This window comes from Natator depressus, chromosome 2, assembly GCF_965152275.1.
Source record: "Natator depressus isolate rNatDep1 chromosome 2, rNatDep2.hap1, whole genome shotgun sequence".
In the NCBI taxonomy this organism is placed as follows: domain Eukaryota; kingdom Metazoa; phylum Chordata; order Testudines; family Cheloniidae; genus Natator; species Natator depressus.
Genome location: NC_134235.1, coordinates 55,454,264 through 55,481,278, shown reverse-complemented (window position 1 = coordinate 55,481,278; position 27,015 = coordinate 55,454,264). Strand labels below are relative to the sequence as shown.

The 27,015-nt window shown below is 39.1% G+C and overlaps 1 protein-coding gene across 3 annotated transcripts; it reads right to left on the bottom strand.

The window, feature by feature from the left end:
• Nucleotides 1-229: 229 nt before the first annotated feature.
• Nucleotides 230-27,015, bottom strand: UBE2W (ubiquitin conjugating enzyme E2 W). 3 transcript variants are annotated; one of them, XM_074944223.1, is made up of 7 exons: nucleotides 26,908-27,015; nucleotides 17,898-17,989; nucleotides 15,781-15,883; nucleotides 12,817-12,972; nucleotides 11,662-11,737; nucleotides 6,527-6,616; nucleotides 230-4,430 (listed from the first exon to the last, which is right to left on the bottom strand). In XM_074944223.1, the coding sequence occupies exons 1-7, from the start codon at nucleotides 26,920-26,922 to the stop codon at nucleotides 4,417-4,419; spliced, it is 546 nt and encodes a 181-aa protein (XP_074800324.1). In that variant the 5' UTR covers nucleotides 26,923-27,015; the 3' UTR covers nucleotides 230-4,416. The 3 variants fall into 3 exon arrangements, with proteins under 3 accessions (XP_074800324.1, XP_074800325.1, XP_074800326.1); XM_074944224.1 differs by lacking the exon at nucleotides 6,527-6,616 and having other exon boundaries at nucleotides 11,662-11,755; XM_074944225.1 differs by lacking the exon at nucleotides 6,527-6,616.

Genomic DNA, 27,015 nt, shown 5'->3' with positions numbered 1-27,015 from the left:
ACCATCTGCCACATTTCTGAGGTGTACACTAGTGCTGGAAGGACAACAGGGTTGTACAATCTCATTTTAGTGTGTAGATACTCTTACTCTTCCAGATGTTTAACAAATAGGAAAATGATCCACTGCCTTTACCAATTCTTGCCTTCACTAACAAAGGGAATTGTTTTCCAAGGGAACAGTTTCACAATGTTTATTTTCAAATTACAGTGTTTTAAAATAATCTTGACCTATACATTTATTTAAAAAAAGGAATACAACATAAAAAGCTCCAAAGATGTTTAATCCACTATGGAAAATTAAACTAAAAATGCCCAATAATCTGATGAATATCCTTTAGAATACAGAATAGAGGATCATAACGGGAAGAAAAATAAAATGATGAAAAATATGTAAGCACAGAATATACAGTACTGCTATTGAAAAAATCAAAATTAAAATATAGCAGCAGTAGCCAAACATTTTAAAATTTGTGACACTGAATTATTTATTTTGAGAGTTTAAAGCACATAATACCTTTAATCTCTTACAGTTTTACAAAGATATCCAAAATTCCATTCCCTTAAAATTCCCATTGTAGGAGTTGTGGAAACATTAGGCTGCCACACGATCACATATCAACAACTAAGTGTACATACATATCAACCAAAGTCAATCTCTCTTCTCCTCCCATTGCTCAGTTTAATTAACTTTTGATCCTTACATAAATGAGTTGTAGGAAAAGGGAGTTCAGCTGTCATTTGGTTTCTGTTATAGAACATACAGTAAAGGTCACTTTAACGTACACTCATCTCAAATTTTAACTATGTTGTGCTAGATTTTAAGAAAAGAAAGATAACAAACACCAAAAAAATCTAAAATAATAAGTCATCACCAATCACAAATATTGAAAAGACCTTACTTTTTACAGAATTCGTTTTTGGATACTAAGAGATTTCCCTTTTCCTCTGAAGTGGAAGATGAGTTTTCATGCCTTTCTGAAGTAGGAACCACACAAAACTGAAAAAATTTATTGATGTGATGCAATATAAACGTCTTCCCAGAACAGTCCAAAAATGTACTCTGAAGTAATATAATCTCTCTTCCCACAAAGCAAACAAAAGAGTCTACAATATTCCTGCTCCCCATTCAGTATTTAAAGTGCTTGCCAAAAGGACACCAAAACAATTACATAAGTGTATATAAATATCAACACAAACTAAAAAATAGCCCCAAAGCAGCATGATAATCTAGTGGATATTCTCCCTTCCATATTAAAGTATTCAAATGTAAAGAAAGTATTTCCTTATGCCTTTGCAATATATAGTTGAGGAGGAGAAGGTTAAGCACATCAGTGTTATGTAAACTCATCTCGATTTCCATTGCATCATTTTGCAATCACTCTGACAGCTGTGTCAGACAGCTAAATGAAGTACGGGAAATGCTTCTGTACTTCACCATGTAGGGGTCACACTTATTTCCATTCAAGGGCACTGATCTATTTTAAAAATAAGTATTTATTGTGTTATGGTATAAACACACTAAACAGAAAACAAATGTATAAACAATCTGAATATTGATGTAAAAGCAAAGCAAGGTAGTTTGGAGCAAATTCTGTTGCCACTTCATATGAGGAACTCCCACTGACAGACAAGAGTTCAACACACATGGCAAAATTCACCCATGGGGAGGGCCAACGCCACTTACATCTAATGTAAACTCTATTTTGAGACAGCACAGCACTATCAGAGTAATTTCACTATTTTCAGGACTTAAGTGGTGCACAGGCTTTGTGCTGGTCCTCTCTACAGGGTGAATTTTATTTATCAAACAGCAACAGCACTCGGAATCCAAGACAGTTAACTTGTTATGCTTTCTCTTCTAATATACCTTGCTTTTTTGGTTTTAAATAAGAATATCCATGTTACTTTAACACGGTTTTCATATTTCCTTTTGTTTTAAACAGCAGCATAAATGAGACCAGCTATTTGATTATTTACTTATTCATCTCTATGTTAATCCATACAATGGTGCTGATAGGTGAATCAAAGTATAATGCTAAACACTACAGCATGTATCTTTGATAAGATGCAGTACATTATAAAGCTTCTTCAAACTATTATATTGTATTATCACAATCCACAGTATGAAAACAATTACATCAATCTTTGACATGATGCATTGTAACAATTCTTTCAGAGGCATTAAGTTGTGTCACAGTACCATTTCTTTACTGTGGATTAGCAAGTGAATATTTGACATGATCCATTATGTGAACCAGCTGTAGGAAGAGAAATACATGGAATTTTGCAAGATACATCAATCAAGTCAATCAGTAATACAGAGCAAGTAAGTTAATAAGAAATAGATTAAATATTCATAAAAAGTTACTGCTCATGCATAGTAACAGTTTGCAGATACTAATAATTGGATTGTTATGATTAACTTACATCTGCAAATTCATGCTAAATACAAGTTAGTTATAATTAGGAGCACAACTGTTTCAATTCTGAAAGTGATTTTTGGCTCAACAAAAACTGACAGATTTTTCCCCCCTTTTAAAAAAAAGTGTTTATTGTGAAAGTATATGTACACCAAATTTATATTCACAACTACTTTTTACTGTTGAGTTTTAAAGGCCAAAAAGGGTTTCTAATATAATAGAAAAGATAGTATAGTAGCCCTACTTTACTGATAATATCCATAATTCAATGGCTGTACAAAGCTGATCCATTTGACTTCTACCCACCCTGAGTTCACCATTTACACTTTTTAAAATTTATATTTTAAACATTAGATAACATACAGAAGTATGTACAAGGCTATACAATTTGTCAATTCTACAGCAGTAAAAAAATATTTGAATATTTTTAGCCAATTTTTTGTTCTATTTTTTTTTTTTAAGTTTAGCTGTTTCTGGTTCTTATTTTAAAAATAAAGTAAATGGTTATTTGATTTAGACATTTGTTTATTGACTACATTTTTTTTAAGGAGTCAACAATAAGGCAACAGTAAAAACAGCATTGTTATAGAAATGTTGCATATGTGTAAAGGTAATAAGTTTATAAAAGACATCAGTGCTTCCTAAAAAGACATCCTAGTTGTAGTATCATAAAATTACACAGTGGTGAGAACAATTACCTATTTTTCAACAATTATTTCTCTGTAGAAAAAAGTTAATCTAGCTGTAATTAAAGTTTTGTGAAGAAAAAGCTGGAAAAAAATTGTTATGCCTGTAGGACAAGCAAGTTAAGAAAATATACTTTTGTCTAAACTTAAATAAAAAGGTCCACACTTTTGTGTCAAAACATTAAGCCTCTGTCAAAAATGTATTTCTTTCTTTATAGTACAGGATTAAAGACAGGATGATGCTTACAAGGTAAAGAAATAATTTACAAGAAAATATATTCTGACAAAGCTTTTCAATCAAAATATTGTTTTGTAACATTCAAACATGACATACAACAACAAAAACAGCAACAAACAAAAATGTTATATGGATTGTTTTCAAACACATAAATAAATGAAATATTGTGTAGGCAGTAGGGCTCATGCTGATGGCTAGCAGGAAGTAACAGTGTGCAATCTACATGGAAAAAAGTTCTAATGTACAAATTACAGGCCCAATTGTGGACTGCAGCAAATTTAATTATATCACTGCCATCTTCTTGTATCTCCAAAAGTAAGTCTTGATTAAGCCACTCATACCCAATTATTACTCATATCTTTGCTTTAGAGATATGAGTAACTACCATACAAAAAAGGTATTTTTATTTCACCATAGGGATAACATTGTACCTCTCTCCCAATGTCTCTTGAAAACCTTCCACGTCAAAACAATTTGACAGCAGATAAACAATTTAATAAATATGATCTTATTACAGTCCTTTAGCGAAGCATGTTAATTATGCTGCTAGTTTTGCGATCACATGGCACAGAATCCAAATATAAAAGAATGGGATGGTTTCAAAGTAATGTTGAATCCCTTGCTTATAATCCCAAAATATCTGAAACTTTCCATAAGCCCTACCATCCAATCAATTTATTTTGCAGCAGGATCAAAACTTTTCTTGGTATAACATCCATTGCCGGCAATGGATGCCATAAAACCGCCAAGGAGTTCAACGGTTATTGCACAATACATGAAGACCTGGATTTCTGCCAAAAGCTTAAAAATAAAAATAAATGGAATTTTTCTGACATTTCCAGACACCTGCATTAATACTGTATGACTAATAAAAGCATGTCAAGTTGCATGGGCTGAACCAGCGATCAACATGCGCCCAGAATGCACACTAGTAAAAATGCAGTCAAAGGAAGTAGTCTTCATTGTCTATAGGTCACTTCCAGTCAAAGGTTAAAGTTCAAAGACTGAATGATCAAAGTGCTCATTTTCTCAGTAGGACAATCTTCTGCTTGGAGGATCACAAAGTGGTGACATCAACAGGTGTCATCTTTAAAACAAAAAAAGATTTATGGAAAACAAATATACATTCAAATCCCAATTTTCTGAGAGGTACAGATGCAGACGCAACTCCTAGCATATACGTTACCACATAGGTGAAAGTACAACAAATGTCTAACACTGCTGTTTTAAGGAAATTGAATTCAGATTACAAAGCAAGATAAAAAACTATGAAACTTTGCCCAGTGATACATAGTGACTTTAGGAAAAATGTGTTTATCAAAATTATGATTGATTAATGTTGGTATATACTAATCTCATTACAAAAGACCGTTATTTTTCATATTAAATATTTTGTATTCAATATTTAACGATCCAGACAATCCACTGTAAACCTGAAATTAAAAATCTGTTTCTTCTCACCATTTTGCCCCTTCACTGTACACACTACGCATCTTAGTTTTGATGCTTTGAGCTTTTGATGACTAAGAAATGCTCTTGAGAGATTAAAGAAATACACAGACTTTGCAAACAAGAAAAAATACTAGGGAGGCCACATTTTGAGCAAACCATACTGTCACCTACAACTGAGTTCAAACTACACAAGATTTTTCACCATTTATTTGAAAAAAGTTATTTGACAAGCTGGATTACTCAAGAAGTGGCTTCCTGACCAACATAGGCAAGATATATTACAAAATTACATACAGTTGTATGAGAAGGTGGTAAACATAAACTTCAATAGAAGCATGCATCCGACGAAGTGGGTATTCACCCACAAAAGCTTATGCTCCAATACGTCTGTTAGTCTATAAGGTGCCACAGGACTTTTTGCCGCTTCAACAGAAGGGGAGAAGATTGCTATTCTCTGCCACAAATGAGTGTGTCTTAGGAACAACCACAAAAACTGTAGTTGGTGTAATAAAGTTGACATTGTAAACCTAAAGTCTTTCACATACATTGAATTGATGGAAAAAAAATTTATGTAATTGCTCCCACACAGTTCCCTAGTAAAACACAATATTAATGGTAACACACTAACTTTCAGATGTGTTTCTTGTTTCCGAATATTCCAAAAGTCATTGGAAGACTTTCAATATGTCCACAAAAATGGTCTAAGTTATAGACAGTTGAATAAATTAAGCTTGGATCTGTCTCAGAGGATATGTCTACATGTCAATAAAACAGCTGTGGCTGGCCTGTGTCACCTGACTTGGGCTCAGCCTGTGGGCTTTGGGATCCAGCAAGATGGGATGGTCCCAGAGCCCAAACTCCAGCTTGAGCCCAAATGCCTACATTGCAGTGTTATAGTCCTCCAAGCCAAGTGAACTGACATGGGCCAGCCACAGATGTTTTACTGCAGTGTAGACATACTCTAAAGCACACGAGGGGGAAAAACCCATTCATACTCCAAAGGAAATGCCAGTTTTGTCAGGCTTTTTTTCCCCTCCCATAGTTCCCAATGCTACTGCAGATATTTCTGCCTTTTAAAATCTCTTCCAAATCTCATCTTACAGTGGAGTTATTCACCTCTTTTTAGAGAACTGTGTAATGAAATGTCTTACTCAAATATATGTCAAATAATGTTGGAGAAATGAATGTTATAAATGTAGTATTATAAGAATAAGAATATATAAAGGAATTTTGGCTTTTTGAATGCGTTTCTACTGATGCAGCATTTCAGAACTCAGCTGAAACTGCTTCAAGGTTGTGTAAACCGTGACACTTGGGTTCTGTGTCTTATTTGTGAAACTTTTGGTCTATGTAAATAGCAAGATGAAACAGAGTGACAAGAGGCTCCAGGTGTGGCCCCTGCAACAAGACAAGCTAACAAGTAAAAGCTCAAGGCCATAAAAATAGATCAGTAAGAAGGATAACTGCTATTGTAAGGTAAGAACTGGACAGAGCCAGAGGTGGTGACAGCAGAGATTAGATAGAAGTAGACAGATAAAAGTAAGTTTTAGCAGGATAATGCAAAAATGTATTAGTTCAGGTTAGTTATTGTGATTTATGCATGAGAATATTTTAATTATATAGGTACACAGATGAGGTAACTTGGTAAACGGAGTCTGCACAACGTTATCGAACAAGGGATACAAGATAAGTGATTAACAAGAGAGTGGAGAAGACACGGGGAAAACATACCAGAGATCTGAAAAGAGTCTCTGTCCTCAGGAGAGGTAATCTGGCCGTTTACTTTTCTTGCCTTATCTGTTTTTGCATGTATATCTAATTCTGAGGTGAGAAAAGTATTGTCTTAAAATGTACATAATAAAGGCTACAAGAAACTGTTTAAGCCTAAATAAAAAAAATGAGTGTTGACCTTATCAATATTTCTGTACACACTAAACTTAAAAAAATGTTTTTATTTTAAATTAAATATACTCCCCAATCCATCCTGATGGCAAGATACTCTGTCCTTGGTAACAGTACATGAAAAGAAGACTTCATAGCACCAGAAGGAGGGTGAAGAACTAAAACTCTTTGTTTACAAGTTGGACAGGATGCATTGGAGGTAAAGAGCAAGTATCTGAACCATTTACAGATAGTCCTGTAAGGGTGTCAGGAAAAGCACTTCCCAGGAAAAGCAGCAGCAATCAACAACACTGTTTGGGGACAAACACCATCCAGCTTCCACAGGAATCTATGTCCTGCCTAGGTAGGCGAGGCTCATGAACACACATCAGACACCTTAAGTGACACTGTTTTTTTGGAATCTGAGACAAAATCCCCAAAGAGCAACAATCAGATGGGGTGAAGGCAGATCTGAGAACAACCATATGCCTGTGTCACTATAAAGGCTCCCACATAAGCGTTATTCCGACTTGCGTGGCTATGATCGGAATACCAACTACTTCTTGGAGAAGGGGAAAATGTTTTGTTCCCCTGCAATAGGGAGATGGAAAAATGGGACTGACTGCTTCCTCTTCCTTTGAAAAGGGCAGATCATAACTTCTTAAGAGCATATAAGGCTGAGGACAGCTCTTCTGCAGAAGCAGGAAGATCAGCTCTCAAGCTAAGCTTCCCAACTTCCCACAATTCAGCACATCTTCAATCAAAGGCATTAGATTTTAAACAATCTCCTTTTAACTTCCCTGCTGGTGCCATTGTCATATAGCAGCAGCAGAGGATTTTTAACTACAGTACGTGCAATTAAGAAGAGAGGATAGTAAGGGCAATATAGGATACTCCTGAGGGAATTCTGGACCAAAACATTAAACATTCTGTGCCAAAAAAAATAAAATTTCTGAACACTATATTCTAAAATTCTGCAAAAAATCTGCATATTTTATTCATCAATAAATAAATGTGGAGGCTCCAGCATAGTAGTGGGGAGCAAAGGCCACTGGCTGCACAGCAATGGGAGATCACCCTGCCGCCCCTCACCTCCCACCGAGGGACACGGACTCAGCAGTGAGGCTGCACCTGACCCTGACACAGGCAAGAGCTGGGTCTGCCACAGAAACATCCCAGGGCCCTGCCCCTCCATCACTGGTGCACCAAGATAGTAAATGAGAGGGACAGAGTCTCACACTTGCCCAGGTGTGGGGCAAGCAGGCTTAGCCTGGCAGGATCCAAGTGTGGAGGGGCTTAGTGTGGGGGAGGGGGATCCAGGTGTGGGGTGAGAGAGTTGTGTGTGGAGGGGGGGCAATCTTGGTCTAGGCAACTCAGTAAGGGGTCTGGGGGGGATCTGGACGTACAGGGGCTTGTTGGGGTGTTCTGAGCGCAGGGGGAATGGGAGTCTGCAGGGGGTCCGCATGTGAGGGGGCTCAGCAGGGATGTCTGGGTGCTGGGGGGAGTGGAGGTCTGGGTGCAGCTGGTTGGGGCTCAGTGGGGTTGGGATGCAGGGGGATCATCTGGGTGAGCTCAATAGGGGGTGGTCTGGGTGCAGGGCAGGGGCTCAGCAGAGCTCTGGATGCAAGCGGTAGTGGAGATTGGTGGGGGTTGAGTCCAATGCAGGGGGAAGGGGTGCAGGGGGGGGGGGGGAGTCTGGGTGTGAGGGGGGTCCAGACACAGGGATTTGGTAGACAGGGGAGCACCTCCCTGTACAGTGACCCCTCCTCCTGTGGCTGAAAATGGGGGCTGGGGGGGGGGGAGGAGGAGTAGGGTAACTTCCTGCAGCCAGGGAGGTTTCAGGGGGTGGGTCTGACTCAGCCCAGTCTGCTCCTTGCAGGGGAAGAGGAAGTCCTATCTTCCTCTGCCCCCAGCCCAGCCAGGACTAACAGCTGAACCCAGCGCAGGGTAGGAGCCAGCAGCTGGGATATCCCCAGCCCCACTTCCCTCCTGTGATGATTTACCTCTGACAGCTGCTCCGGGGGCCTGAAATGACACACTCACGCTGCTGAGAAGGGGCGCGTGACTGCTCTTGAGGCTTCCCTTTGCTTCCCCATCTTTTTCTGCGAGGAAGCAAAGAAATCTGCGGGGGACATTAATTCTGCACGTGCCCAGTGGCACAGACTTCCCCCAGGAGTAACAGGTTCTCTTGAAACCTGAACACCTCAAAGCACACTACGGTACATTTAGTAGTCAGTAGCAGGTTTCACATTGCCAGATAGTTCGCAGCAAGCTAGTGTTCTGTAAATTCACATCCTGGTTTGCTATGCAGTAACTCACCAGATAGACAAGCTCCGAGACAAATTTAAAATTTAATAGTCCAGTATTGCTCCAGAATTGACACTTACTTTTAAAGAACTGAGCAAAGAGGAGACCATCACATCTTTGATAATTAGCAACTAGGAAAGGAAGTTAAAATTGATTTAGGTGTTATATATGTGAAAACTTTCCAATTTCAGCAGCATGAGCCATTTTTTAAACAGACTTGTCCTTTCCTGACTGTAACCTTCCCAAGTTTGAGTTGATCTCTCTCTATTTTTATCTACTGTTACCCAGTTTTGTTCTGCAATTACTTGATTTTTCTGCCTTTCAAGCAGAAAAGAATGGCTGGAGAATTTTCCACTGTGTAAAGAACCATTTATCTGGCAGGTGAATCTTGCCCATATGCTCAGGGTTTAGCTGATCGCCATATTTGGGGTCGGGAAGGAATTTTCCTCCAGGGCAGATTGGAAGAGGCCCTGGAGGTTTTTCGCCATCCTCTGTAGCATGGGGCACGGGTCACTTGCTGGAGGATTCTCTGTTCATTGAAGTCTTTAAACCACGACTTGAGGACTTCAATAGCCCAGACATAGGTGAGAGGTTTTTCGCAGGAGTGGGTGGGTGAGATTATGTGGCCTGCGTTGTGCAGGAGGTCAGATTAGATGATCATAATGGTCCCTTCTGACCTTAGTATCTATGAATCTATTTGATGACTAGTTGAATGGAAATAGAAGTTTAGCCACTATACAACCGCTAGTGATCAATTTTCAGAATCAGATAATCATGTTTATTTTTATAGATAGATTTTCACTCTCAAATCCAATTTTTCACTTGTAGGAAAACTGGAGTAGCACCTAGAGATTGCTACCCTGCAGAGACTTCAGCCCTAAATCCTAAAGAAGAGTCTCATCTTCTCTGACACAAATTAAGATTAAAATTAGAGTAGATCTCATCACAAAATGAAAACTATTAGCTAGTCTTCTTGGAAGATGACTACCAAGAGGAAATAAGATAATTAAGAAAAAAATCTTCCTTGTGTCAATTCCATCAAATCCTCTCGCTCTGTGCTCTGTTCAATGCCATATTTTATTTCACATCATACCCTAACATCTTCCTTTATAACATCCCTCCACTTCTTCTTGGGTTGGCCTCTCATCTTTTTCCTTCAGTCTTGTTCTGTTCCTTACCCACATAGTTGTCAGAATTGCTTTTTACATGACAAAGCCACATTAGCCTGCACTCCCTCATTTTTTTGTTTATGGGCATTACCTTTGAGTACTTCTCTTAACACACACATTCCTCACGTGTTCTTGGTTACGCCACTCATCTCTCAACCTTGACATTTTTGTGGAACAGATTGTTTACTCATGTTTTTTTGTTGCCCAACACTCAGGGCCATACATTAAAACTGAAAGTTTTATAGACTTTCCCTTTCAATCTTACTGGTTTCGTCCTGTAACATATTACACCACTTATAGCTCTCCATTTGAGCCAGGCATTTATTATCTTAGCTCTAATTTTATCCTTCATTTCCCCAGATTCTGGAACCCACGCACTTAAAACTTTGCATTTTTGGTATTGTATGCCCATCTAGTTTCAGGGATAATTCTTCAGTGCTCACATCCTCAAGAAAAAAGTATTATATATTTCTCCAGAATTAACCAGAGCAACAGAAAAAACATGTTACAAGAGAAGAAAGGGGATGTGATTATTGAAATGTTCCTGAAACATCACATTAGTCTTGTGGATGACAGGATTTGCTATTCTTTAACTCTGGGCTCAATTTTTAAACTGAAAATAAGATAATGTACATGCAAACGATAAACAGATTAAAGTTACCAAAATATATATCAGTGCAGCTGATACTGTTCAATTCTCATTGGAAACAGAGTAATACCCTACGTCAAATTCTACTAGAAAAGAGTATTTAAACTGAAGAATCTTAGGAACTCTAATTCTGAAAATCAGGGGAAAACAGCTCCAGGGTGCACTTTTTTGGGGTGAGTTGCAGCAAGTCTTCCAATGCCAAGTAATGACAATCATCCAAGATATTTATTCTTCAATTAAAATATCCCATATACACTTATTTCAGAGAACATTGTATTAAATGTACTTTACCAACACATGATTATATTTAATAGATCAGAGTTATCATATTAAAATAATTACATTCAAATTACATAGAAAAGCATTCTGGTTTTGCTAACCTCTTTAGTATTCATCTAGAATTGCTATAGCTAGGATCTTTACTCAATTTGTTCCCAAACAACTTTAGAAGCACTAATCATCATACATCTTTTCTTTTTCATGTCTCTTACTTTCAGCTTCTTTTTATTTGTATCAGCAATTTCCAAAATCTGTTGCTCATAAAAATTCACAATGCGAGTAGAATCAACCAATTATTCTGACTGATTTTCTCCACTCTTAAACTTCTGTTTTAGATCCTGATCTGGTCTACAAATATCCATTTAAGTTTGCATATTTAAAACCCTAACTCAGTTTTCCTACTAAAATATAATTTATTCCTTTACAAAAATCTTTTATTTGGTGTCCTGGGAAAAGTTTTTATGTTCCAAATTCGCTAAGCTTAAGTGTTTAAAATTACTTAAAATCCTACTTTGTATTGTTACTCTTTTGCACTCAGCCTAGCAGTCCTCTGAAATGCCTACTCCAAATTAAATACTTACCATGATACCACCATTTTGTTTTCTTTGGATTTTTGTTACATGTTCTTACATAAAATGAATTATCTGGAGGTCGCCTCTGCAATAGAAAAAAAACCTAAAAATAATCAAATAATCAATATATCACTTACATAATATTATCTATTTAAATAAACTTTTACATTCAAAAAATAAATGTCATACATTTAGTAAAATGTGTTAAAAGTAGGACTAGGCCCTGTCTACACTGATCAGGAAAGTCACTTTAGCACCCTTTTAGCAAGAACTTTAAGCAGGGAAACCCAGACAGAGCAAAAAAGTCTGCAAATTTTTCAGAACGTTTGGACAAAGAAAACTAAATTATTCACTCTTATCTGCAAAAGCAAATGTAACTAAAACCACTATCAAACTAAAATACTTTTGAAGTTTGGCTTCAATGTGTCACAAGTATAGTTTTGAATCCCAGTCTATATGAAGTCTCTCATAGCTTGGTGAGATTGACCAGATGGACTTGGGTTACACCTATCAATAGCCTAATGAGTAGTGTACTTCGTGACTTTTTTCAGAGGGGTGGTCACAGTGAAAAGGGAAGAGTCACAGAAATAATAAATAGTTATAAGCATTGTTTTGTACCCAATAATATATATTTTCCTGCAAATAATCAGAACTGAAATTGTGATGTGGTGAGAATAGACATCTGGCAAAACAGCATCATTCCAGAACTGACTGCTGTAAAACAAATCTAACTCCAATTTGAAGTGTGATCTTACTCTGAAAAATTTTTATGTAAAAAAATTGAGCCTCAGTGGATCTGCTCCAAGTGCCATATCTGCTTACTTTAGAGACAAAAATTTACTGTCAGCTGTGTGGGCTCACCTGTGCTAAGGGAACAAACTGGAAAAATGAAGGATGAGAAAAAATAACCTATTAATGTATCCTACTGCAATTAATTTGGTTCTTTACAAATAGAAAATTATTTCCTCCTACAAAATCTTTATAACAAGTCAACATCTGCACTACTCAAAACGTTTCAGTGTTTTAGTTTACGGTATATTTGTTTGCATATTAGAAAAAAGGTAATATTATTCAAGTGTGAGAAATATAGACTTTGGAAAAAGTAGAAAACTTGCAGCTTTCATTTATTTTACTCTGAGTGCGTTATAAAAAAAACAAACATACCTTTTCTTTGCAGCTGGAAAGCATGCTAATAATGCTAAGACAAACCGATTGCACTGAGAGAGCTGGGGACCAGTCTTCTGTTAGAATGGATAAACAGATATGACCATTGCTATAAACATGAGGATGAACAGGAATATTGTCACCAGTAAACATGACCTAAAAAAGAATAAAATACGGTTAGCATTTGTTAACATTTAAATGAGAAACAGACGTGCTTGTGTCTTCTGGAAACAGTAATGCCTTATATTCAAAAGCCAGATTGTGCCATCTTTTCTTACCCTGAGAAGTATCTTACTCTGTTTGTAGTTCCATTGATTTCAGCAAGACTTTTTGCTGAGTAAGGTACTAATTAACATAAGGATGGCAGAATCTGGTCCAAAATGACTTGTACTTATGACAGAAAGAACTAGTGTGAAGAACTGAAAGGTTAAATGTAATCACTACTTATAAAGAGCAGTACAGCACAGAAACGTGCAAAGACAGCTTCTCTAAATTATAGCGATATAAACACATCACAAAGCTTTCATGAAAATTTTCTCAGTCTTAAAGCCTCATCTTATTCTTCTATAGAGAAAGGACTATGGACTGGCTACCCACCACACTGTGTTTCAGTGGTTCCATAATCTACAACATTATTCAACTGGAAATACCACGAGATTCATAAATAAGTAAGTCTCCTAACAACAAATACAATAGAAATGTAAGTTCTGGGAAACTGATTTTCCCAGCAGAAAAAAAAAAAACCTTGGTAATTAATGCTACAGACTAACAAAAAGTTGTGATTTATAAAACCACAGAATGCTGCCACATATGAAATATACAATTTTAGATTATACTCTATCTGAAGGATGATTTTGAGGTGGACAAAACAACACAAGAAAAAAAGTGTTCAGAAATAGACAGGAATCAAATTAGAGTCACATTGCCATGGTCAAAACAAGGAAAGAAGAGTGATCGTGGAAACTACTGCCCGTAAGTCAACCTTCTATCACTAATCAAATATAAAATTGACCCAGAATTCAAAGACGGGACAAGGGAAGTGGAGGGAAAGAAGCACCCTCAGCAGCCAGCATTACTCAACTCTTCATCCAATCCCCTCACCCAACCATCAACAACTTCCCACAGTATTCAGCCATCACCAGATGATGTAATAACTCCCTTTTATCTATATATTTTTATGGCCTACTATGTGAGAGCTTCCCAAATATTTTATGGATACATTCTCACAACATCCCATGAGGTAGGGAAGCATCCTCATCACCAGTTTATAGATGGGGAACTGATGCAGAAAAATTAAACAACCTGCGCAATGTCACCTAGGACCTCCCTGTTACAGGAAATGAAGTCAGATCTTCTGAGTTCCAGCCCAATGCCTTAACCACAAGACCACCCTCCTCACTTCACTTTGCACTTTTATACTGCTATTACTGGGATTCCTAAAATACTGAAGGTTTTATTTTTTCAGATATCCAGCAATATATTTCTTTTTCAAACTAATGTCTCTCCTTTCAAAAAATAAAACCTATGCACAACTCAGTAAGCAAATGCATGCACACTATGAGACAACATACATTTGAGACAGAAAACAACTGAGTGCTTAAGTGACAGAAGTTTAAACTGTTATTTTACACTATATATGCACTTTTTTTTGAATCAAGGTGTTAAATTATACAAGATGCACTTATTATATGGCAGAATTTTTATTAAGGGAGTTCTGGCTATCTTCAACAGTCAAGCATCCATTACTTAAATACTTAATTGTTTTCTGTACTAACCAGTGTACATGTATTGGTCTGTTTACTGTTTTACAATAAGTTGCACACAGCCACACACACACTTTGGGTAATGAGTACAAAGAGTACCTACTTGGAACCAAATGAAAGTGGCTACCCTCTTGTGGATCACCTATGAGTACTTCACTGCAAACCTGATGGGTGCAGATGTGCAGGTGCCAGTTTGTTCCTTAAAACCTAAGACTGAAAAGTCAGCATTCTAGTTTTTACCACAGTACCTAAACATATCTTTGTGGTTAAGCTTTTCGTATGGCTTTTTGAATGAGTTGCAATAAATATGTCTCCATAGAAACCACCACAATTAGTACTAATTCACGAACTCAGAACTTTCAGCTGAGAGGTCAAAACTGAATGGACATGAAGACTAAAGTACTCTCACTCCAGGCTTTTCCTCCTTTTTTCAGGGGGTAAAGAGAGGGTTTTCTGCCTACCCACCTTCCCCTTGAAAGCCACACTTTGTAACCTTCCCTCTGGTTGTGGAGGGTGAATGTAGCTCAGCATTGAAATTGCTCCTTTAGTTGGTTTGATGTCACTAGAGATCAACACAGCAACCTTTCCAACAGGACAGTGCACTTCCTCTGCAGCTCCTGCTGCTGATTCAAGAAAAAATGAACCAAGTTTGTTCCTTAACTCATGTAGTACCAATAGATTATCAAGCTTCTCCTACCATGCCACAACACCTATGTTTGTGCTCCCCTGCCACAATCACAGCTGTGGTCCTACCTACAGTACTTCTCTGCTGCTCCTGTTGGTACTGCTAGGGAAACTGCAAGGAAAGTGACATTAAGGAGCAGCACCGGGGTTTGGAGGCAAGAATAGAGGAAAAAAAGTTTATCATCCACTCTATTTCTACATTCCAAAAGCAGAGAATCACTGCCCCTGTGTTGCTCTTTCATTGGTCAGAAAAAATCCCCAAGAGGATTCAAGTGACACTCAGAAATGTCAGATTTACTCTGTTCTTCCTAGGAGAACAAGTGGACATATTTCTCCACTGCAGAAACATGTTTAAAAGCGGTGGCAACTGCACAATTGAGTGTACAATTGAAACCCATGTAACTAACACAGAACCTTAAAATTACGAGAAGTGTGGACAATGCATATTCAGCATATGCCATGCAGTTATAATCTAAAAAAATGGGAGGTAAGCGGGAGGGAGAGAGAAACTAATTACCTGAGGAGAATCAAAGGGATATCGACCACTGAACTTAAATAGAAGCTGAAATTTCTCCCCTTCATATAATGTACCTGGAGCACCTTCCATATCTACGATCCACCTAAAAAACAGACAGAAATCTTTATTAATTTAATCCAGCAATTTAAAATAAAATATAAAAGAATAACGGAATGAACTACCTATTATGGCACCACTACTGAACTATGCTTCGGTATCACAATGACCATGAAAGCAAAAGTAAATACAAATGGAAATTAACACCAAACCTCCGTATGTGAGAAACAAGTTTGGTATTTTATATACTCAATCTTTGTTATAGTGTTGTAGATTATACAAGCAGCAGTGCCCAAGGAAATAAATACAAATGTGTTTCCCTATAAAATGCCTATTTGTACTCACAAGAGAAGTAAAGCCCAAGTTGAAAGACTGGTAATATGTCCACCCCCCAGTCTCATTACCAAGTCTACAACCTGTGTGATGATGATTTCTATCCCCTTCCTCAAATGAAAGCAGACTCCCTTTCCATTTTATTTTACTTTTTTGCCAGGGAAATTTAATAGAAATGTCACAAATAACATGCAGTTTACTAACATTAAATCAGAATCAAAAGGGGCATGCTCCTTTCCCTGACTCACATCTGCAAAAATGTCACTTATGATGCTATATAGAACTTAGCAACAAAGAGAATGTGAAGGTTAGCAAGACAAATAGCACACTACAAAAGTAGTAACTGATTTGCAAACTAATCTACTTCAATCACTGAGCTCCTCTTTAAAGGTTGTGCAACAATAAAAGAAACTGATAGGCCAAAAAGGTACCTGTAAATATATAAATATATATAATCAGTAACTTAAAGGGAAAAACTGTCTAAAAGGCAGAAAATGCATAGTTAAAGTCCAACTATTTTGAAAAGTAACTAAAAATGGTGTCAGAGGGTTGCATGTCTATATTGTCTCAATGATACATGTCAGATATGCTCCAAGTTTTATCAACATTCCCTTATGATGATCTACATATCTCACTTATGGCTTTGCTGCTTAATGTAATGGACACCCCACATTGATGCGAATAAAACCTTTCTAGTGTACACATTTTTTTCAGACACACAGATACAATGGCAAATAAAAGCATATACCAGCTTACACTTTATTTTTGAAAAAACACAAAAATATTCAGATCATACCATCACTCTCCATAATTAGTTTCCTGAAAGAGTCTGAAGATTTGCTCTTGGTTCCCATCATCTTACCCTCAACCTATTTTAATATTCATGTAGACCACTCATCCACACTTGCTGTAGTTCAATATCTTACTCTCCTCTATTCTTTTAACCCATTGCCACATGCTACAAGGGCCATACAGAACATGGACCTTTCTCTGGATCATACAATAGCCGTGTGACATTTCAATAAATCACAATATTTATTTCCTTCTGCTTCAGTTTCCCCCGCATCATGATTTAATGTCAAAATCTACCTTGATGGCAGTGACTGATGTATTTAGGAGTGAAAGGTATAGTTTGCTTATAGTCTTTTCCCCATTCCTGTTGATGTCAAAGCATGGACTGATCTCTCATCACCTTCAGTGCAGTTTTAGATAAAACTGAATGTTTAGCATCCCTTCAGATTTTGCTCTCCTGAGTTCAGAATTATTTGGGCACACCGAACAGACAAAGGAAATCCAAATGAGAGATTGTTGACTAAGAGGGATACCCACTTGATTTAATGCAAAATGTAGATAATGTCAAACTACTTTAGATTAATACTTTTGATCTAGAATGGTTTGCCAGAATTTAATTCTGTTCTGTCAGATAATGCATAGGCACATTTAGGCTGATTTTTAAAAAAATTCCAGACAAAAAAAATTTTTTTTTTTTTTTATAGAATAAAAAAGTGCAAGCATCATTGACCCAGACAGTGAAATGTATCATACTGTAGATTATAACCCAGTTTATCAGTTACTAGTGAGCATATTAAACAGTGTACTTGTGAACCATATCACATTTTTTATATCCATGGATCAACAGGAGCAATTATTACTCTAGAAAAAATAATATTTCACTTGTCTATAATTTGAGCTAATGTAGAAAATATGAAAAGTATTTACACACTCACTGTGTAATTGAATTTTGAACACTCTTTTCATTTAAAGTCATTCCTGGAGGTGGGTCATTCTGCAAAGCCAACAGTTCTTTCTGTAGTCTCTTCTAAAAAGAATATAAATAGGATTTGAAATATTGCATAAACTATATATTACAATAAAGCTAATTAATTTACAGTACATTTTGCTGTTTAATAAAAGCAAAACAATAAACTCTTTTTGCCAACTATCTTCTGAAAACCTGAAGTACAGAAAATGTGCCTCAGGACGAAGAAAGGGAGCTAGCTTCCTGCCACAAAAATTAAACAGTCTATTATAATTGGTTAGATTCAGAGAAAAGTCATAAGCCTCAAACTCAATCATGTTCTCATTTATATAAATTCCAATTATATTTACAATATATTATTGGCTACTGTCAATCCAAACTGGATTATGGTATACGCATAAAAGGCCTAATTAGGTGCCAGATTAATCCGCTTATGGCTGACAAACCCAATTTGAGAGTGAAACAGCTTGTTAAATATATTTACAATATATCAGAACAGTTATTAAGTTAAAGCAAGAGAAGCAGATAACATAATGGTACTTAGCAAAGACTTTGGCACCTCCATAGTAAGAGCAATCATGGCTCCTTACTTAAGGTGGAATACCATTTTGCACTTAAAGCCGTGATTCAGACTTGTGTATAAAAAAAAAAAAGAACAGAGAATGAATTCTGCAAATTTAGAAGAACATCTATTAGGCTGAGTTAAAAGTGAAAAAATGGGTTCTTTAAGAAGTTTGGCATCTGCATCAGTCTTTTCTTCACCCTAATGAGCCTAACAGAATAACATTCTTCAAATATTCCAGAGATATAAACTAAAATCTTGTGCATAGGTCAAATGTAAAGCAATTAGGTCAAAATTAAGCTATTAACTATAAACATGGGGAAATAGTTTTACTTTGTGTAATGACCCATCCGCTCCCAGTCTCTATTCAAGCCTAAGTTAATTGTATCCAGTTTGCAAATTAATTCCAATTCAGCAGTCTCTCATTGGAGTCTGTTTTTGAAGTTTTTTTGTTGAAGTATTGCCACTTTTAGGTCCGTAATCGAGTGACCAGAGAGATTGAAGTGTTCTCCAACTGGTTTTCGAATGTTCTAATTCTTGACGTCTGATTTGTGTCCATTTATTCTTTTACGTAGAAACTGTCCAGTTTGACCAGTGTACATGGCAGAGGGGCATTGCTGGCACATGATGGCATATATCACATTGGTAGATGTGCAGGTGAACGAGTCTCTGATAGCGTGGCTGATGTGATTAGGCCCTACAACCTATCCTGAAGGACGACCCATCACTCTCACAGATCTTGGGAGACAGGCCAATCCTTGCTTACAGACAGCCCCCCAGCCTGAAGCAAATACTCACTAGCAACCACACACCACACAACAGAACCACTAACCCAGGAACCTATCCTTACAACAAAGCCTGTTGCCAACTGTATCCACATTTCTATTCAGGGGACACCATCATAAGGCCTAATCACATGAGCCACAATGTCAGAGGCTCGTGCACCTGCACATCTACCAATGTGATCTATGCCATCATGTGCCGGCGATGCTCCTCTGCCATGTACATTTGTCAAACTGGACAGTTTCTACGTAAAAGAATAAATGGACACAAATCAGATGTCAAGAATTAGAACATTCATAAACCAGTCAGAGAACACTTCAATCTCTCTGGTCACTCGATTTCTGATCTCAGAGTGAGTATCCTTCAACAAAAAAACTTCGAAAACAGACTCCAACGAGAGACTGCTGCATTGGAATTAATTCGCAAATTGGATACAATTAACTTAGGCTTGAATAGAGACTGGGAGTGGTTGAGTCATTATACTAAGTGAAACTATTTCCCCTTGTTTATTTCCCCCCCCCCCCCCTCACTGTTCCTCAGACGTTCTTGTTAACTCCTGGAAATATGCTGGAAATGGCCCACCTCGATTATCATTTCCAAAGGTTTTCTCTCCCCATACCCCACTCTCCTGCTGGTAATAGCTCATCTTAAGTGATCACTCTCCTTACAATGTTGTTTTTTTTTTTCATGGTCTGTGTGTATATATAAAATCTGCTGTACTTTCCCCTTTATGCATCCGATAAAGTGAACTGTAGCTCACGAAAGCTTATGCTCAAGTAAATTGGTTAGTCTCTAAGGTGCCACAAGTACTCCTTTTCTTTTTGCGAATACAGACTAACACGGCTACTACTCTGAAACCTATAACAACCCCCTTGCAGAACCTGTGTGTGTGTGTGTGAATGAATGAATGAATGAATGTGTGAATAAATATGAAATTGAATGGAATGTTATAGCTATAACTAACTGCTTACTATGATTCTTTCTGTATTCACAATAAATGTGGTATTTTGCCTTTTCCCCTTTAATAAGATCCTGCTGGTTTTTATTTATTGGTATAACTTAGTGATACATTTCTTTAGTCAGATCCAATGAATTTCCTATTTTATCTATAAGATTCTATCTGTACCTGAGGTAAATGGTGCTAATAAACTTCTGATTATAAAGGCGTTTTTGCCTGAGTCGAGCACTCAATTGTTCCAAATAATCTGAGAACTGGCCCTCAAATTGTCAGCCTGCACAAAGATTTTATTGAAAATATATTAAACAGTAAAGCCACTTTTTTTGGTAGCTCCAGACCAACCATTTAAAAATATCTCAGCACTTTATTATTATTATTTACAGCAGAACAGTCAGTGATTTTTCTCTCTGTGTCTTAAAAGAAATCACATCAAAGTTAGTAGGCCGAAAATCTGACTTAGCTTTCAGATCACCTTCTCTGCATATAAAAGACCTTGTAATATGTTTTGTCACACCCCCCTCCCCAGAAAAATCCAATAAAATCCATTTTAAATTATTGCACATTACTAATTTCATAGTCTACCCCTCCAACCACCACTCCTTTAACCAAGGGGTGAGGGTGGAATTTATAGACAGAAAGCAATAAACATGCTGTTTCAAAGAATTTAACTTCGACCTAGACTACATTAGGTCTCAAGGTGAATAAAATCCTGGGTTTTTTTTTAATATTTTCATTTTGTTTTTTCTTAATTTAAATTTACTCTTTTTCATTTACACATCACTAGTTTTTTTTACTTTCTTCAAATTTTATAGTCTTAGGCCTGGTCTACACTAAAATATTAGATAGACCTAGCTCAGGGCTGTGAAAAATTTTGCGCTCTGTGTGATGTAGTTGGGTCGACCTAACCCCCACCACAGATGCAGTTAAGTTGATGGAAGAATTCTTTATTGACCTAGCTACCGCCTCTCTGAGAGGCAGATTAACTACACTAGAGGGTCTCAAACTTCATTGTACTGTGACCCCTTCTGACAACAAAAATTACTACACAACCCCAAGGGGTGGTGGTGGAGGGGGCAGAGCTGGCTCGAGCTTTTTTGCCACCCCAAGCAAAAAAAAAAACCAATCAACCAACCAAAGCAAACCACCGCCTGGACTGCCAAAGCAAAAAAGGAAGGGGAAAAAAAAAATGGTGGCCAGAGAGCTGCCAAAGCGCTGCCCCAAGATTAACTGAAATGCCGCCCCTTCACAGGGGCCGCCCCAGGCACGCGCTTCCTTAGCTGGTGCCTGGAGCTGGCCCTGGGAGGGGGAGACAAAGCCTGAGCCAGCCCCAGGCACAAAAGGGGTGGGGGAATTTTCGTCTAACAAATTTCACACCTAATCCTCATCTATTCTGCAAAAGACAAGTCCAGGGCCTCATTAATATCCCTACTGTAAGAATGCCACAAGCTCTGACACAGAAGTGGTAAGGGAACACACCATGCTATTTTGAACTTCCACAGCTCAAGAAAGCTAAAACCAGGCTCAACCAGGCTCTCTCTCTCTACCAGAGTTTTCAGTTTAAAGTCAATAAGACTTGTGCTCCTAAGTAACTTCGGTACATAAATATGCTCTTTAGGTACACCTCTACCCCTATATAATGCGGTCCGATATAATGCGACATTCATAACTTTCAAATAACTTCAAATTCAAATAATTTCAAACAGGGGGCGAAGTAGAGCTGTGGCTGGGTCAGAGCTGGGATGGGGCCCAAGTGAACCTGGGTGGCACTTCCTCACCACCCCCACATAGGGGCTGACCTGGGCCCTGCCGCACACCCCCACAGGAGAGCATGCCCCAGAGTTTGGGGACCACTGATGTAGTATAATTAAATATAGGATCATTTCTTGAATAAGGAATGTCTATTACATTGTTATATTATATACAACAGCAACTACATCAAGATATCTTACTATAACCAAATAAAACCTCAATAAGTTTGTGGATCAAAGTTATTTTAAAATTTAAACAAGTCCCCTGATAATCAGGTCCCAAATAAAAATAGCGGACAACCTATTGCAGAGAGAACTAGATTTAATACTTGACGTGATTTTTAGAATCAGACACTGGAGATCGAAAATGTCACATAACCTATTCTCACGTACTTGTTCCAGTCTAGTTTTAAAGATGACCTAAAAAGGATTTTTTTTAAAAAACTTACTAGAGAATCTTCATCATTAAAGGGAACTGAAAGGTTTGTGGGAGGGTTTTTGGTTTTGCTTAAAGGTTTTTCTCCTGCTCGTTTTGTACCTCAGAAGGAATGAGGAATAACAATTCTGATCTTCCCTTGCTTGCTGCAGGTATTGAGGGCCTCAAAATCTATATTATCAACTTTCACACTTTAACTGGAGTAACTGGGTTGTTCAATCTTTACCAAAGACTTCCTCTAGCCAATATATTAGTCATTAAAGTTAAACAGATATCAACAAAACACAAAGTATTTTAGACAGTTTAAAGATCCCTTCTGTTCTTAATTGTTTAACATTCACTCTAAATCAAAAGCTTCTCTTCCATTTTGTAGACTTTTCATTAAATAACTGAACAGAATCTCTCAACTTCAAGAAAACGTTACAAAAATGTGCTCTAAAAATGTGTTTTAAAAGGCTACATAATTAGTAAGATGGAAACAAAAACAATGCTGCACTAGCTCCCTGGATTCCCTGATCAAAAGGCCTAGGGAAATAAGGGGTCCCTTAGACACTATCAGTGAGTTTAACAGATACCCTCGAGATTAACATCTATAATATAAAAACAAGAACTAAATTAGACTGCCATATTTTCCAAGAAACAGACACTAGCTAAAACATTATTATTAATACTAGATAGCACTTTGGATCTGTGGATCTCAAAGTGCTTTACAAAGGCAGCAGTCATCTCCCTTTTACAGACAGGCAAACTGAAAAACAGCTGTGCTCTTGTACAGATTATTTCACAACACAGACCAGTGGCAAATACATGAACAGAACCCTGGTATCCCAAGCCCCAGGTTGTATCTCCTTAAAGCTTCACAACAGTCTCTTCTACATAGTGTTTATACCTCTCTACAGACTTTTTTTTTTTTTTTAATAGAAACTTTTGGGGACATAATAATTTGTAATTAGTCAAAACTAAGCTGCAGAAAGAATTCTGAAGGTTAAATAAAGACCAAACTGCAAAAATAATCTGGCATACAGATTCTTACAGAAAATGGAGACAAAAGATCTATTAGCACATCTTCCTGCTAAATTGGGATTGTCTGGTACTGTATGTTCTCATGTGCTTTATCCAGTCTTGTTTTAAATGACTCATAAAACTGGACTTCCATTACTTTCTTGGGAGACCATTCCAGAGTCTAATACATTTCACTCACATAATTTCCTAGCTTTATTATTATTTTTTCACTTATTCATATTACTCCAAGTTATAAACCCTAAAGCTGGGTATCAGCACAGCCATATGTGTTTTGCTCCAGTTGGTACATCTTCTCTGTGGGCTGTCTGAGTGGTAGTGTAGAAACACCACTATAGTTAAGGTTACGTCATGACATCTGTTGAAAAGTCAATGTTTCTAGGTCCTCTAAAAGCATGCTTAGTTGGATCTTTTTGAAATTTTGTGTCTCTCTGGAGGGTCAAGAGTCAGTGACCCAAATTTGGAGTCATTTGATCCAGGAGTTCCAGAGATATCAGTCCCCCCAAAAACAGACATTTTAGAAAAAGTTTCTGGGTGTTTTGTTTTGTTTTGTTTTTTTTGCCCAGCACTGGAGATCAAACTATTACTGAGCTATGAGTCAAAATGGTTCAACCGGTCAAATTTTACCCAAGGTAGTGCATGGTACTCACTAAATTTTGGAGGGACCCAATTTGAGAACAGTAGTTAAGAAAGTGTCTATTTTTACACTGTGCATGCACCAATACAGAAGAACAGCTAGAGCAGGGGTCTCAAACTCACAGCCCGCGGGCCATCTGCCACCCGCGAACGTCCCCAACGTGGCCTGCGGGGCTCCAGCAGTTTTGGAGCCGGGTCTCTCCCTTGGCCCCACCTGCCGCCCCTGGGTGCTCGCCACCCTAGGAGATTTAAAATGGCCCGGGGCCCCAGCAGCACAGCGGAGCTAAGCAGTGTCTGCTTGCTTGCTCCACATGTCTTCCAGCCCCTCCCTAGGGCTCCGGGGAGGGCTGTGCCTCCACATGCTGCCCCTGCCCCAAGCGCCCCTGCAGCCAATGGGGAGCTGCAGGGGTGGTGCCTGGGGGTGGCAACATGCAGAGGCCTCCGAGCCCGCCCCACCTCGGAGCCCCAGGTAAGCACCACTCCCTGATCCCCTCCCTCCCAGAACCTGCACCCCCACCCCCTTCCCACCCCAAACTCACTCCCAGAGCCCAACCTCTCACCCCTTCTGCACCCAAACTCTCCGCCAGAGCCTGCACCCCAATCTCCTACCCCAGACCTCCTCCCCGACCCAAATTCCCTCCCAGAACCTTAGGTAGGTGGGGGGCGGAGTTGTGGGGGGGCGGGGTCTGGGCAGCATGAGTGACATTATTGGCCCGCTGGGAGGATTTGAGGACAGGCACTGGCCCTAAAGTAAATTGAGTTTGAGACCCCTGAGCTAGAGGGTTTCCACTCCTGCCATTTTATATGCTGTAAAATTCTAATTCTTGTAAGTACTCTATATTCCAAATGGTGAATGGGAATGCCTTTGGTGTGTCTTTCAGGGTGTAGGTTAACAGTAACGACCCAAACTTGGGGTAATCTGACCAAGGAGTTCCCATGAGGCAGCGCCTCGCCTCCCCTCCCACCCCCTCCCCAAAAAAACCAAACAAAAAACCTGTTTCCTTCTACTGCCTTGTACTGTTAAATTGAACAATACAAATGACTGGTTGAATCACAGACCTCTTGACTGCTGGGAGCTCACCCTTCAATTAACAATTAAAGATAAATTAATCACAAGTCCCACCCTAAGATGAAAGGACTTTGGGGCTATGTGGCTAAGAGACTGCCATCTATAACTCTCAAATTGTACAAATGTGGGGGTAGGTGGGGACTGAATGTAACCGAAGTCTTTGGGAGAAAAATTAGATATGAATGGTTTTGAGAAGGAAGGGGGCGAAAGAGTGGAGGAATAGGGAGAGAAGGGTTTGGGGCTGCAGTGAGAGGAACCAGGTTATGGCAGGGGCAGCAAGAGAGTTGGGGGCTCACAGCACCCTGCCAGCTCCACCAAAGCACCCGAACACTATTCCATTGTAACACAGTTGTACTTTGCTCCAGGCACTGGATGAGTCAGGTTATAAGAGGGGAAGAAGTAATAAACAGAAATGTTTGTACACCATGGAGCACAGTTTTCAGAGAGATGCATTCCCTGGTTGCAGTGGTGAGGCCTAGGTACAATAGTGAGGAGGTGGCCAGGTTGCATGGGCAGCCCTCACTGCATTTCCTAGTTTTCAGACGTTTGAGTTTGACATACCACCAGGCAATCTTAACTCATGGTAACAGGGTTTTTTTGGCCATTGAATTAGTTTGTTTCACTTTGAAGTCCACTGGCTCAGAAGGTAAGAGTAAAAAACAAAAGGGAAAAGATAAGAAATTGGGCAGAGGACACTGCTCCAGAAAGGAAAAATAAAAGGCAAAAAGAAGTATTAATTTTTCAGAGATAAAGGAGATGTGAAAATTTGTTAAGAAAAAAGGCACCACTTTGTTATGAGTGAAATAATTCAATTCCATGACTGTTCATGTTTGTTATCACTCGTCTCACTTTTCTCAGAACATTTCATAACCCTGTCCTAACACTGTAAATGTGGACACTTCTACCTTCAAATTTAGTGTGTTGCACAGAGAAAGTAATCAAAACCTCCACAGCTGTTTCAACTGCCACCATCTAAAAACTTATCCACAAAAGGTAGAGAGAAAAAAGAAATTCTGGTAGAAACCTGTCACAGCAGCAGGACATTTCATGTTATTACACCCACTGCAGCCAAGCCCAAGCAGCCAGTCAGCCATCCTGCTGTTCCCTCTTATTGGGAAGACTCCCCTCCCCACCCACCACCGACTCCTGATATCAAGGCTGTCTTTTTGTGAGACCCACCCCAACCTCAGGCTGCCATGCCCTCTCCCATCTTCATAACCTCCCTTAGGAAGACATTGGGAGTCTCTCTGCAGTACCCCGAAGGATCCTTACATGCACCTAGGGGACAGGAAGGGGGTTCTCTCTATCACATCCTCCATTCCCTACACATTCCGGGGGGGGGGGGGGGGAGAACCTCATCCCATCTTCACACACTCTCCAGGGGAGCTGGGAGGGGGAGGTCTTTTCCACCATACCTCTTCCTCGCAGACTAAGGGGGGGGGTCTCTCTACCAGAACTCCCCCGGGAGCGGGGTGTCTGCCACATCCCCCCCCAGACACGTGGTGTGGGTGTGTGTGGGGGGGGTGTTTATAGTGCCCCCCATGCCCCGAGGAGAGGTACCTTCCTATTCCCCCCCCCCGCCACTGTATCCACGGACACCCCAGAACCTCCCCACCAACCGCCGCCCCTCCCGCAGCTTCCCCCGCCCAGCTGCCCGAACCTCCCCTCCCGCCAGGAGCTGCTCCGGTCACCCGGAAACGCCGCTCTCCCTACTCCAAGGTCCCGCCCGGCAACTCTCCTCCCCGGCTCCGCCGCTAGCTCCTCACCTGCATGGACGCCATGATGGATCCGCGCCCCCCCTCCCGTCTGCGCCGCGGGCGGGGACCCGAAGAGAGAGACACGCAGCGACGTCCCCCCCAGGTCACGTGGGGCCA

Coding starts and splice junctions, on each gene's coding strand:
- UBE2W (XM_074944223.1), bottom strand. Junction 15,884..17,897: donor GTTCAAAATTCAATTACACA/GTGAGTGTGTAA, acceptor TCTGTTTTTTAG/GTGGATCGTAGATATGGAAG. Junction 12,973..15,780: donor ATCCCTTTGATTCTCCTCAG/GTAATTAGTTTC, acceptor ATTCTTTTTTAG/GTCATGTTTACTGGTGACAA.